The sequence below is a fragment of the Chrysochloris asiatica genome, unplaced genomic scaffold (assembly GCF_000296735.1).
Source record: "Chrysochloris asiatica unplaced genomic scaffold, ChrAsi1.0 scaffold00013, whole genome shotgun sequence".
NCBI classification, from domain to species: domain Eukaryota; kingdom Metazoa; phylum Chordata; class Mammalia; order Afrosoricida; family Chrysochloridae; genus Chrysochloris; species Chrysochloris asiatica.
The window spans coordinates 3,202,425-3,217,419 of NW_006408531.1; the positions used below are offsets into that span (position 1 = coordinate 3,202,425).

Here is a 14,995-nt window from a genome sequence, read left to right on the forward strand (position 1 = left end):
GCCGACTCATAGCGACCTGATGTACAGCAGAACGAAACACTGCCCGATCCAAATTGACTCATAGAGACCCAGTATAGGGTTTCTGAGGAGCAGCTGCTGAGTTTGAAGTGCAGACCTTGTGGTCCAGTGCTTAGCTTATAGCGCTACACCAGGACTCCTCTGAGATTCTAGGGGGTCATAATTCCACCATAACCCTTCAGCTTATCACAAACTAGGACAAGAATGCTCCTTAGAAACAGGAGCTTCTCATACTTCAGCCATGTGATCAGGAGGGACCAGTCCCTGGAGAAAGACATCATCCTTGGTAAAGTGGAGGGTCAGAAGAAAATAGGAAGACCCCCAATGAGATGGATTGGCACAGTGGCAGCAGCAGTGGGCTCAACCGTAATAACATCGTGAGGATGGTGCAGGACAGGGCAGTGCTTCCTTCTGTTGTGCATTGGTGGTGATGTGCCGTGGAGTCGGTTCCAACTCATAGAAACCCTGTATAGGGTTTCTGAGGCTGTAAATCTTTACGGGAGCAGAAAGCCTCATCTTTCTCCAGCGGAACAGCTGGTAGTTTCGAACTGCTGACCTTGAGGTTCACAGCCCGATTCATAACCACTACACTACCAGAGCTCCTTGTGCATAGGGTCACTATAAATTGGAACTGACCTGATGACACCTAACAATGTATATGCAAGTTTGTTTGATTATATGAGGGAACGTTCATGGAAAAATTCCATTGTGTTTCAATCCCATTTTCCGACAAACATTTTGAAGTCCCCTTGTGTTTGTTATGGGTGTAAAGAGAGAGAAAGTATTCCTGGTGGCTCATGGGTTAAGTGCTGGTGAGCTAACACTTAACATTCTAGGCTGTCAGTTCAAACCCATATATATATGGAACCCTGGTGTGATGCTGTAGGATAAGCACTGGACTGCTAATCAGAAGGTCAGTGGTTCAAACTCACCAGCTGCTCCTCAGAAACCCTATTGCTAGGAGTTGGAACCAAGTTGACAACAATATATCTGCCCAAGGAACGCTGCTGGTGCTTAAGCACTTAGCTGCTTACTGAAATTTCTAAAAGAAAGATGTGGCAATCTGTTTCCATAAAGATTGTTGTTGTTAGAGGCCATTCAAAAATAAGGTGGCCTAACACAGGTGGAACCAATTTAGCAATGTTGAAGCAATCTGCAGTCTTGTGATAAGAAACCAGAAGCTTGGAATGTTTAATCAGGGGCATCATGAGACAACCACCATCTCTATTCTTAAATAATTTCTCAGTGAAGCCAGCTTCAAGTTTCAGAGTCGTGGTGGTGCTGTGGGTTAAGCACTGTGCTGCTAACCACAAGGTCAGGTGGTTCAATCCCACCAGTATGCAGGAGAAATGAGTCTGGCAGCTCTGGCTAAGATTTACAGTCTCAGAAGTTCTAAAGAGCACATCTACTTTGTTCTGAAGTTGTTGTTGTTAAGTGCCGTGGAGTCGGTTCCGACTTATAGTGACCCTGTACAGAGTTTCTGAGGCTGTTAATCTTTATGGGAGCAGAAAGCCTCATCTTTCTCCTGCAGAACAGCTGGTAGCTTTAGCAGCCCGATTTGTAACCACTGCGCTCCTTTGGTCCAACGTTTGGACTCCTTATATAGGCCTCCAGACCCTTTGGTCATTTGAGTTGTGTGAAACCGTAGGGAAGGGTGTTGGCTGCGGGTCTCTGAACTAGACTCAGGTTTTTCTCTCAAAGCAAATTGATTAGGAATCTTAGCTGAGAGGCCCCGGGGCAGGCCTTGGGGGCTTGTGCGCCTCCTTTATTAAGCACGTGAGCAATATGACCAGACCATGTGGGAGTAATTGGGTCGGAGCAATCGAGGCAATGATCACGCCCCAAATCCATGGGGGGAAGGGGCCCATCCCAGGGACAGCTTGGTCAGGTGACGCTTGGGAGTAGATTTATGGGCAGATGCGGAAAGAGCCGGCAGGAGAGTGTGAGCGCGAGCGCAGATGGCGGGCGCTGAGGACACGCGGTCCCCGGGGCTCCCCCGACTCGCGTTCCCTTTGCTGCTGCTCTTCCTGTTACCTGCGCGCCCCACCTTCGGTGCCCCGCCCTACGAGCCCACCTGGGAGTCCCTGGACGCCCGCCCGCTGCCGGTCTGGTTCGACCAGGCCAAGTTCGGCATCTTCATCCACTGGGGCGTGTACTCCGTGCCCAGTTTTGGTAGCGAATGGTTCTGGTGAGTGCACGTTCCTCTGATCCCACAGACCCAGTTTTTGCCTCCGGGGTTCCAGGCACCGGTCAGCTCCTCGGGTTTGCTTCCTGGTCACTTTCACTTCCCCGTGTTCTTAAACTTGTTTTGCATTTCCGGCTTAAAAGTATAAATATTTATTGCTTACTGGGTTGCTGGTGGTGTAATAATGAATTGTTCCTCCGTGTGACTGAAAACGTTTTCAAACACTCTGGGGATCTGGCTCCCTGTAGTTTTCACACTTTAACATCCAGAAACTGAACCGGAAGAAATCAAGCGATTTGTGGAGGTGGTGTTAGTTTCCTTTTGGTCTAAACTATCTGTCGTTTGAAACTCTGCTGAATGCCTCATCGCTGTACGGCGAATCTTCGATTCTGTTACTAAGTATGGGTAGAATATCAATTCATGCTTATATGCAATGCTTGTTAATTTGGACATCGTCCACTCCACAGCAACTGTTTGTAATTTTGTTTTTGTTGTTGTTAAGTACTGTGGAGTCGGTTCCCAATCATAATGACCCTGCACAGGGTTTCCGAGGCTGTCAATCTTTATGGGAGCAGAAAGCCTCATCTTTCTGGTAGTTTCGAACTGCTGACCTTGAGGTTGGCAGGCCAACTCCTACCACTACACTCCCAGGGCTCCTCGTTTGTAATTTTAGTGGCTCTTGAAAGGTTACTACTTGTGACTATAAACTCCTTGTTGTGGAATCCGTTCTGACTCATGGAGACCCTGTTAGAGGAGAACTGTGTTCCATCAGATTTCCAAGGGCTGATTTTTCAGAAGTCGATTGCCAGACCTTTCTTTTGAAGCACCTCTCAACAGCCAATCTTTTTTTGTGTGTGTGCTTCCATTTATTTTATTTTTTAATGTTTTATTGTGAATTATGTGATAGTTTACATGGGAGAACATTAGTTTTACATTCATCCTATCATATATCATTTCATTGCCATGGTTACCTTCCCCTCCATGCCTCATCAACCAACTAAAGGGTATGCACTACAAGCCCCACCCCACCCTCATCAGCACACACAGCCCCTCTTCCTTTCTGTGTCTCAAGTCCCCAGCTGCCCCATCTCTCTACGTCATCATCTCTGCCTCCATCTAAGGCATCACTGTCAACAGCCAACCTTTGGTTAACAGGCAAGATTTCACACCACCTAGGTATCATCCCTTATGAAAGTGTCTTGACCTTGATGAAGCTTATGTTGAGATTTGTATTTCAATCTTTTCATTCCATTTTCCCACACACTTTTTGAAGACCTCTCGTACCATTCCTGATTAAATACCGGTCTCTGCTGGTGAATGCAATGTTGTTGTTAACTGGCATCTGACTCTGTGTAGGGTGTCTGAGCAGTGGTTGGTGGGTTTGAACCGCTGATCTAGTGGTTAGCAGTGCAGTGCTTATCCTACAGCACCATACCAGGATGTATGCTATGTTTTGGCATGCAGTTCTCCTTTTGAACCTTGTTGTTGTTGCTAGGTACCATCAAGTTGGTTCCGGCTCACAGTGACCCTGTGCACAACAGAACAAACACTGCCTGGTCCTGGGCCATCCTCCCCATTGTTACGTGTGAGCCCATTGTTGCTGCTACCGTGTGAATCCATCTCATTGAGGGCTGGAGGGAGTCTGCCTCTTTTTTGAGAACCCTCCACTTTACTGGGAGCATGGTGTCTCTGTAGGTTAAGCACTGGACTGTGAACCACAAGGTTGGCAGTTTGCGCCCACCAGCTGCTCTGCTTTTTGCTCCTGCAAAGACTGGCAGCTTTGGAAACCCTATACAGCATTGCTATGGGTCGGAACAGACTTCATGGCACTTAACAACTCCACTTTACCAAACATGATATCCTTCTACAGGTACTGGGCCCTCCTGACATGTACAAAATATGAGCGAAATCTCTAAGGACCAGTCTAAGGAGCAATCCATGGCACTTTCGCTGTTTTTCACCAACGCCATTATTCAAATGTTTCCATCCTTCTCTTGTCTTCTTGATTGTCCAGCTGTCACATGCATGCGATGAGACAATTGAAAATACTACCGCTTGTGTTAGGCACACCTGAGTCCTCAAAGTAACACCTTCGCTCTTTAACACTTTAAGGAGATCTTTTGCAGCATAATTGTCTAACGCCATGTGTCCTTGATTTCTTGACTGCTGCGTCCATGAACATTAATGGTGAATCCAAGTAAAACGAAATCTTTGACTTCACGCTTTTCTCCAGGAGGCTGTTTGAAGCCTTAGTCACTTAAATTACAAAGTACTTTACTGTGTAAAGATACATGTGTTGTTATTGTTGTTGCTACTGAATAGATTCCAACTCACTCACGACAACCCCATGTGTTCAGAGTAGCCTTGTTCCATAGGGTTGTCCAGGCTGCGACCTTTCAGAAACAGATCGCAGACTTTTCTTTGGAAGCACCTCTGGATGAGTTCAAACCACAGCTCTTTTGGTTAAGAGTTGAGTTCTTAACTGTTTATACCACTCAAGGCTCCAAAAGACACATAGTAAGTATAGAGAGTAATTTAAAAGTGAGACTTAAGACAGAATGCATGGCAGGGTTGTATAGAATATACTAGTTTACAAGTTTATTCGAGTTTATGAGGATTTCACAAGGAGCCAGGTAAAAAGAGAGAGGGTGTTTTTATTTTACTTGGATTCACAATCAGCACTTATGCAGGCAACAATCAGGAAGTCATACATCATTTGGAAAATGAGCAGCAAAGTGTCACTTTAAAGTGTTAAAAAGCAAAGACGTCACTTGGATGACAAAAATGTGCTAGACCCAAGTCTTGGTATTTTTAGTGGGTTCAGACGTATGCAAAAGTCAGACAGTGAATAAGGAAGTCTAACAGAATTGATGTCTTTGAATTGTGGTGTTCATGAAGAATATTAAATATACCACGGACTGCCAGAAGAATGAACAAATCTGTCTTGGAAGAAGTACAATCGTTGCATTGTTCCTTGGAGGCAATGATGATGAGATTTTTGTCTCACCTTACTTTGGGTGTGTTATCAGGAGGGACCAGTCCCTGGAGAGGGACATTGTGCTTGACAGAATAGAGGCTCAGTGTAAAGAGGGAGATCCTTAACGAGATGTATTGACGTGGTGGCTGTAGCAATGAACCCAAGCTTAGAACGACTGTGCAGATGGCACAAAGCCAGGTAGTGCTTTGTTCTAAAGTACGTGGACTTTCTATGAGTTAGAACCAAGTTGATGGCACCTAACAAGAACAAACAACAAGTTCTTTTTAAGGCCAAGTCAAGCTTATGAGGATGAGAGGAAGAGAATCCGGGGAAGTAGCCATAGCAAAGGGAGCTGGTCCTTAGGTGTGTTTCCGTTTTTCGCCTTAGGTGGTACTGGCAAGAGCAAAAGAAACCAGAGTATGTGACATTTATGAAGCAAAATTATCCTCCCGACTTCAAATATGAAGAATTTGGACCACAGTTTACAGCACATTTTTTCAATGCCAACACGTGGGCAGATCTTCTTCAGGCTTCTGGTGCAAAATACGTGGTCTTAACTACCAAACATCATGAAGGTAAGCAAATACAAGAAACACATGTAAACACGGATTCCAGTTTAGAAAAGTGAAGTAGTTCTTTTGGGAGAAGAAACTAAAAGCAAGGTCATCCCTAGAAAAACAGATTTTCTGCTAAGGAACATCTTTAACTGGCCACCAACACTTACTTATCATTTAAGGCTCCACGTGTTCCACTGAAATTGAGGGGTATCAGATATACAGACAGATCATCCTTACCATGTAACAGGAGAAAAATGGTCACATATGGCTGTGTGTATCTTTAACGTATGTCCATGGTTGGATTAAAGCTATTTAGATTGGAGTATGGATTGCAGGTCCAAGTTTATGACTGAAATCACACCCTTTGCTTCCCCTTCATCTCCCTTCTGTAATGCATTCTCAGGGGGCACCGTGGGGTTATGATGAGCAGTATTGTTGCTTTACTACTGCCATACCTGGCTGTGATTTGACCAACTCTTAGAAGGCCAAGTGGTGGAAAGAGTTGCTGGGATGAAAGTGACACAGATCACCTGGCAGCAGAAAAAGGCCCATAACGGTGCCCAGGGATATCAGAGGGAGTGGAAGAATATCTCAGAGGAAAAGAGGTTCCACCCATGACCATTCCTGGATCTGTAATACCAGAGAAGCAGCTACATACTTGTCCCAACTGCTCATTAAATCACTAGCATCTTTTGCATGGTTACCTTTTGATAATGAGAAATTCAGCCTCATTGGCAGAAACTGTTGTTGCGTGCCATCAGGTCAGCTCCCTGGATAGAGTTTCCAAGAGCACCTGGTGAGTTTGAACCACTGCCCTTGAGGTTAGCAGTCCAGTGTTTATCCAGGGCTCAGAGCTATACCAGGACTCGGAGCCATAATTAGGGGACCAATAAGACCCCTTTCTTTGGCTACATGCTGGTAGCTCCGTGATTTTTCTCCTGTAGATATTTTTCTGCTGAGATGGATGTTGATAATGTGTATTTGCTTGTGAACATCTTGGTTTCCTGGTGTCTAGGAGCTCTGGTAGCGTAGTGGTTACGAATCGGGCTGCGAACCTTAAGGTCAGCGGTTCGAAACTACCAGCTGCTCCGCGGGAGAAAGATAAGGCTTTCTACTCCTGTAAAGATTTACACCCTCGGAAACCCTGTACAGGGTCGCTATGGATCAGAACCGACTCGACGGCACTTAACAACAACAAACAACAACAACAGGAATTTCCCCAAGCTGTAATGCACAAGGTATTACATAGTGAAGTGATTTGAACAAAACGAAGCAAAAACCCACTTTATTCTGTGAAGACAGAAGATTCAGCCTTTTGTGAGGACAGGTTTTGCAGGACCCATGTCGTGAAATGCTATCACTGCTTCTAGAGACTGCAGTTGCCGAGCAGTTAGGAGGGAAGAACACTGTGTGTGCTCCTCATTTGGTGAATAGTGGATGGTGGGGACCATGCACTGAAGACTCCTGGGGTTTTAGTGCCTTAGCACACTGGGGCCTGTCAACTTGATATTTTTTGAGTAAGACTAAGTATCGGCACTGCTTTGAAGCATACCACAAATCTCTCCAGAACAGTTGGGAAAAACACGAATCTAGTGAGTGAATCAGTGTTAAGACTTGTCCTAATTTCTGGGCAAGCATTTCACCTTATAAAATACAGTAACTCAGGTACGTTGACATTTTTGATGTTTTGATATTACTAATTTATTACAGTTTATATTATCTCTTGGACTATTTTTATATAGATCAACCAGCAATCTAACTGCAAATTCATTTTAAAATATGGTTTCAAAGAGCTTGTATAATGGTATGTATTAGTTTCCTTATCCACTTGTTGTTGTTAAGTGCTGTGGAGTCAGTTCTGACTCATAGTGATCCTGTATAAGGTTTCTGAGCAGCAGTTGGTGGGTTTGAACTTCTGACCTTGTGGTTCACAGTCAAGTGCTGATCCTACAGCACTGTACCAGGAGTCCACTTTTCAATAATTTAAGGATTGACATCCAAGCTCATGGCTTTCAGGTGAGAAGATAGTGCAGATGGTGGGTACATTTTAAAGACTAGAACAGGTAACCTTAGAAGTGTCGCCCCGTTAGATGGACAATGAGAAACTCATTAGCATTTTACGAATCACAGTGTAGAAACACACAATCCTAAAATTGTGAAATCTGCTTTAATCTTTGGTTCACAAGGTAAGACTCTTGCAGGAGTTAGCTCTGGTCCTCATTATCTAGTAGCCGTTGTCTAGCTCGGTAGACATGGCAGATGTTCTCAATGGGTCAGCTATGATCTGCTACTGTGGGTTGTTTATTTTGTGCTATACTCTGTGCTAGAAGAGTCTTGGTGTAGCACTGTCAGATTAGCTAACCACAAGGTTGGAAGTTCAAACTCACCAGCTGCTCCTTGGAAACCCTATACTAGGTCACTGAGTCAGAACTGACTCACTTTAACAATAACTGTGTTAGAAGTAGGCTGGGAAAAGAGCAGGGAACACTGTAGAAATAATTCTCTCCCTCAAGCTTATACTCTGAGGGAAAATCGAGGAGACAGATCGAACCCTATAGATTCTGTGGTGTAGCCTGAATGTTACTTAAAACAACTCTGGGTCCATCTTGGTTACCTTCTTGTTTGTTGCTCTTTCAAAAGCCGAATAAATACTACGAAAAAAACCTGCCGTAAAATAGCGATGTGTGGAAGAAGTTATTTACATGATACTTTTGCTATCTCTGGTCCCTGGGTGGCACAATGGGTTTAGCAGTTTGAACCCACCCAACAGTGCCATGGAAGAAAAGTCTGGTGATCTGCGTCTGTAAAGATTACAGCAAAGAAACTCAATGAAGCAGTTCTCTTCTGTAACACATGGGGACTCCATGATCCAGAATCGACTCAAGGGGCAATTGGTTGGTTTGGTTTTTGCACAATCTGATTCATTTTGAGATTTGTAAAAGTGGAAACTTCTTAAAAAAAAAAATGGATGTGCTTATCCAAGTTTTTAATATCATTTTCTAGGCTTCACCTTGTGGGGTTCAAAGTACACCTGGAACTGGAATGCTGTAGATGAAGGGCCAAAGAGGGACATTGTCAAGGAACTTGAGGTAGCCATTCGGGACAGAACTGACTTGCATTTCGGATTGTACTACTCCCTTTTCGAATGGTTTAACCCGCTCTTCCTTGAGGACAAATCCAGTTCATTCCATAAGCGGCAGTTTCCGGTTTCTAAGATGTTGCCGGAGCTCTACGAGTTAGTGACCAACTATCGGCCTGAGGTGTTGTGGGCAGATGGTGATGGAGGGGCCCCAGACTCCTATTGGAACAGCACTGGCTTCTTAGCCTGGCTGTACAACGAGAGGTGTGTATGCCATTTCATCTCTGGCCTTTCCCTGAAGTTGCTACAGCATTTGTCCCATTGTCATTCTCTGGCTTAAAGTACATCTGTCCAGGCTCATTTAGGGTAAAGGAGTCAGAATCAGTGTAAATAATGCTTACAAGAAGGGGCTATGTATGAAGGGGCTGCTGCCACAGGTTTGTGGAAAAATGAAATGAAAAGATCATGGAATTTTTCCATGAACTTTTCAAAGGCTCCTGATCTCAATACTTACACAAAATAATCAAAAGTAAATAAACCAGGAGTGAAACGCCAGTATCAGAACTTCATGTTGAAATTAGTCTAATAATCACAGGATGAGGGACTTCGAAGAGATGAATGAATTTTGTGGGTCCCCCTTTTCATTTCCTGTTCTAGGATGAGGTGTTACTCATTATTGTCTTCCTAGGATGCGCTTTTCCGTTCCTCCAATTCTTCTGCTTACTCGCTTACTTTCTGATAATCTTTGCTGCCCAGTCAGCGAGCCTCTTGTCTGTCTGCTTTTTTTCTTCATTATCAACATTATCACCTCCTCTTGTTCATTCCTGTGACTTTCTAGCAAGGTCAAGGCTGCCCCATTAGATGAAGGAGTTCTGTTGTTGTTAAGCACAGTCCGGTTGGTTCTGACCCTGTCCAGGGTTTCTAAGGAGTGGCTGGTGAGTTTGAACTGCTGACTTTATGGCTCAAACTGACCTTGTGGTCCATTGCTTTATCCTACAGCGCCATACTATGACTCCGTAGGCTTAAATTATATGGACCAAATTTATACTCATAACTAGAAAGAACTAGGTGTATTATGTTATGAAGTCAGGGAGTAATCTACTCTTACTCTTAGGTCCCCAAAGGGAACATATACAAATACTCTGGTGAAGTCGTGATTCTTGAAACAGCAGTTGTTTTCAGGTACTCCTTCTCAGGGAAAGGACTAGGAGCTGTCAACCCTATCATGATCAATAATATTGTGGGGATACCTCATGCCACAGTGAATCACATCACGGGAGCAGTTGAGTTTTCAGTATTGCGCCCAATCATAGAACAGTAAAGCTAGATTAGAATATATTGGAGAGAAAATTTTCTTGTGTGTAAATTCAGTTTTGTCTACCATGTACATTATAGGGGAAACAAATTTTCAAACAAGTATGTTGTTAAGGTCTATTGAATCGATTCTGACCCATAGCGACCCTGTACAGGGTTTCCGAGGAACAGCTGGTAAGCTTGAACTGCTGACCTTGCGGTTGAAACTGACTTTGCAGTCCAGTGCATTAACCCACAGCACCAAACGTTGGTACTAAAAACAGATGAGGTGATAGATTACTCAGAGGAATTAAGTCACTTGGTTTTGATCAAGTGGCAGAATAAGAATCATGACTTCAGATAACCTAGATGCATTTGACTTTAAAACCATGGACCTTCCACTGCACTTTTCCGGAATGAATTGCAGTTAGCCCTCTTTTCAGTGACATTTTTTTATATTAAAAAAATATAGCTTTTTTTTTTTTTTTTAAATTAAAAATGTATACTTTTCATTTCAGCCCAGTTCGGGACACCGTAGTCACCAACGATCGTTGGGGAGCTGGGAGCATCTGTAAGCATGGCGGCTACTATACCTGCAGTGACCGCTATAACCCAGGACATATATTGCCACATAAATGGGAAAATTGCATGACATTAGACAAGGCTTCCTGGGGCTACAGGAGGAATGCTGGAATCTCTGACTATCTGACAATAGAAGAATTGGTGAAGGTACCGGAAAATGTCTCATCTACTACTGTAACAGTGTGGCGAGTATTTCTTACCATGTGTATAGCTCAATGGCGTAAAAAGTACACTGGACATGTACTAGTCCCTCTGTCTGTTGTCCTAGATAGTGACTTCCATGCACTGTAAATATGTACATACAACAGATGTATGTAACATTGTATCTATCTTAATTCCTAGCAACTTGTAGAAACAGTTTCATGTGGAGGAAATCTTTTGATGAATATTGGGCCCACACCAGATGGCACAATTTCTCCAATTTTTGAGGAGCGGTTAAGACAAATGGGGACCTGGCTAAATGTGAATGGGGAAGCTATTTATGGAACCCACGTTTGGAGATCCCCGAATGACACTGTCACGCCAGATGTGTGGTAAGTCATTATGGCAACCAGTACTATGTGATGGAGGAAGAAGACATTTCAAATTTCTTAGAGCTATCAAGAGAGGGATAAAAGGAGTGCTCACAGACACCAACTTTTCCGTACTTTATACTTACTCTGATAAAAAACAAAGGGAGGACTTAGCATGTTTTTGAATGCTTATCATTTACCATTACTAGAACCCTCCTGTTGTTGGTAAGTGCTGTTGAGTTGGTTCTGACTCACAGTGACCCTGTATAGGGTGAGTTTGAACTGCCAACTTTGTAGTTAGCAGTCCGGTGCTTATCCTACAGCCCCACACCAGAACTCCTGACACCTAGTTGTGAACAAATTCTAAAGATAGTCAGCTCTCATACTGTATACAAAAAGAACTCAAGATGGACCAAAGACCTAACTGTAAAACCTAAAGCTATATAAAGCCCATGAATGAAAAAATAGGGACAGACTTAGGAACCCTAATACGTGACATAAATACACTATCAAACATAACTGAAAACACAGAGTAGAAGACAAATTAGATGACTGGGATATCTTAGGCATATCCAAAGATTTCACTAAAAGAGTAAACTGGGAAAACATTTTGGCAAGAAAATATTAAATATTGGACAAAGGACTGATCTCTGAAGTTTATAGAAAATTTCAACACCTCAGCAACAAAACCACAAATAACCCAGCTTAAAAATGGGCAGAGGACATGAACAGACTCTTGACCAAAGAATACATTCAGCTGACCAGGAAACACATGAAGAAATACTCATGATCATTAGCCATAGGAAAGGTACAAATCACAACGATTCATTTCACGGCAGCATTAATTTGTTGTTGCTCAGTGCCGTCTAGTCAGTTCTTACTCAGAGTGGCCCTGTATAGGGTTTCAGAGGAGCGATTGGTGGGTGAACTGCCAACTTTGCAGTTCAAACTGACCTTATGGTCAAGTAAAAAGTTAAAAAATAGAACAAAACATATAAAAAACTGCTGGTGAGGGTATGGAGAGACTGGAACGCTCATACATGGCTGATGTAAGTGTAAAATGGTACAATATCATTTATATCACATGTAAGTAAAATTTTGCTGAAGATAATTAAAAAATGGTTGCAACAGTACATCAAAAGGGAATTGCCAAAAATTCACGCCAGATACTGAAGAGGACGTGGGACGAGGGATATCACTGCTGACATCAGGTGGATCTTGACTGAACACAGAGAATACCAGAAAGATGTTTACTTGTGCTATATTGACTACGCAAAGATTTTTCTACTGTGTGGATCATGACAAACAGATAACATTGTAACGAATGGATATTCCAGAACATTTTATTATGCTCATGAAGAATCTGTACATAGATCAAGAGGCAGTTGTTAGAACTGAACAACGGGATACTGAATGGTTTAATGTTAGGAAAGGTGTGTGCCAGGGTTGTATTGGAGACGCATTAATATCCTGACTGATGTGTAGATGAAATAACCTTGCTTGCTGGAATTGAAGAGCACTTAAAATGCTTACTGATGGAAGATCAAAGACCACAGCCTTCACTATGAATTGCACCTCAATTTAAAGAAAACAGAAATCCTCACAACTGGACCAATAAATAATAACAGGATAAATGGAGAAAAGATTCAAATGTTCAAATATTTTGCTTGGATCCACAATCAACACTGATGGAAGCAGCAGTCAAGATATTAGGCAAATAAAAAAATTAAAGGTCGCATTGCATTAAGCAAATCTGCAGCAAAAACCTTTTAAGTGTTAAAGAGCAAAGATACCAGCTGTCTCACTGAGGAATAGGGTGTGCCTGACCCTAATCCTGGTATTTTCAACTATCTCCTATGTGTTTGGAAATTGGACAATGACAAAGGAAGACCATAGAGAATCAATGCATTTGAATTATGGTGTTCGAGAAGAATATTGAATACCATGGTTAGTCAGAACACACGACTCTGTTTTGGAAGAAGTCCAAGTCACAATGCTCCTTGAGGTAAGGACAGCAAGACTTGATCGCTCACGCTTTCAACATGATGTGGATGGACCAATCCCTGGAGAAGGGCATAATGCTTGGTAAAGTGGAGTTTCAATGAAAAAGATTGAAGGCCCCCAAAGAGATGGATTGATTGGCACAGTGACAACAACAACGGGCCCAAACATAGCAACACTTGTGAGGATGGCACAGGCCTAGGCACTGTTTCATTCTGTTGTGCTCCCATGTGACCCCATGAGTTTGAAGCACTTGAAGGCACCTAACAACAACACAACAAGAAGACAACAGCAGTTTTCTTTACAACTCTCCTTGCCTTTAAGTTTCATGTTTCTTTATATATGTCTCTTCAAGGCAGTTTACATACTTCAACACATTTACATACTTCAACACATTGGGCACAGGCCCAGGCATTGTTTCATTCTGTTGTGCTCCCATGTGACCCCATGAGTTTGAAGCACTTGAAGGCACCTAATAACAACAACACAACAAGAAGACAATAGCAGTTTTCTTTACAACTCTCCTTGCCTTTAAGGTTCATGTTTCTTTAAATATGTCTCTTCAAGGCAGTTTACATACTTCAACATATTTCCCGCCTATATCTGCTGTTCTTGTTAAGGGCCATCTAGTTAGTTATGACTAATAGCGACCCCATATAGAATTTCTGAGGAGCAGCTGGTGGATTTGAACTGCCAGCCTTGCGGTTCAAATCAACCTTGTGGTCCAGTGCTTATCCTATAGCAACCTGCTAGTCAACATCAAAACCGCTTTCAGATTTTACCGTATTTGTTACAGTAGTCTGACTCCCTAGTATTTTTCCCTGGGACTGTCATGACAAATGAACACACACTAGGTGGCTTCAAACAAACTGGACTTTTTCTCTCAGAGCTCTGGAGCCTGCAAGTCTGAAATCAGGGCAGTACCAGAGCCAGCCTAACTCTAAAGGCTGTAGGGTTGGATTCTTCCCTGTTGGTTCTCTCTTCTTCTAAGGATGCCAGTCACTGGATTGGTGTTCACACTAATATAGTCAGACCTCAAGTTAACTAATTACATCTGTTCACACCGTGTCTGTGTGTCTTATTGGGGATTCCATGAATTTGACTTTTCTCACCCATACATTTTGCCTTGTACTGCAAATGGGTATGCTGTGTTAGACCCTTGATCCATCTGTCCCCTTTGTTTTCATTGTTTCTTTTTCCAATCGGTGTTTAATCCAGTTCTTTATCCTTTCATTGGCTGCTCAGAGAGCCAGGATTATCATCTGTCCTGGCTTCACTTGGTTTCTCGGGTCTTTGTTGTAGAGGGGCTGAGTGGAGTATCATCAGGATCCTGATCATAGCTTTAAAGGTCCTATTTTCAAATAAGGTCATATTCTGAGGTTCTAGGTAGACATACATTTTAAGGGGACAATATTCAATTATGTTCTTACATTCCAAAAATTGCTGTTACCAAGGCCAGCAATACCTTCTTGCAAAGTTCATGGAATACATAGAAATCAAATTGACTATATCTGCATAAAGAGACGATGGAAGTGCTCCATATCATCAGTCAAAACAAGGCCAGGGGCAGACTGTGGAACAGACCATCTGTTACTCATATGCAAATTCAAATTAAAGCTGAACAAAAGAAAAGTCCACGAGAGCCAAAATTTGACCTTGAATATATCCCACCTGAATTTAGAGATCATTTGAAGAACAGATTTGATAAAGCTTAAACACTAAAGACCAAAGACCAGAAGAGTTGTGGGATGACATCAAGAACATCATACATAAAGAAAGCAAAAAGTCATT

The 14,995-nt window shown here is 42.8% G+C and overlaps 1 protein-coding gene across 1 annotated transcript in view; it reads left to right on the plus strand.

Annotated features, from left to right (window-relative positions):
* Positions 1 to 1,976: 1,976 nt before the first annotated feature.
* The window catches only part of FUCA2 (fucosidase, alpha-L- 2, plasma), a 17,592-nt gene continuing 4,573 nt past the window's right edge, over positions 1,977 to 14,995 (plus strand). The window contains exons 1-5 of the mRNA XM_006834704.1: positions 1,977 to 2,206; positions 5,568 to 5,755; positions 8,741 to 9,080; positions 10,628 to 10,838; positions 11,034 to 11,224. Coding sequence (XP_006834767.1) covers positions 1,977 to 2,206; positions 5,568 to 5,755; positions 8,741 to 9,080; positions 10,628 to 10,838; positions 11,034 to 11,224 — 1,160 coding nt within the window. The remainder of the gene's footprint in view (positions 2,207 to 5,567; positions 5,756 to 8,740; positions 9,081 to 10,627; positions 10,839 to 11,033; positions 11,225 to 14,995) is intronic.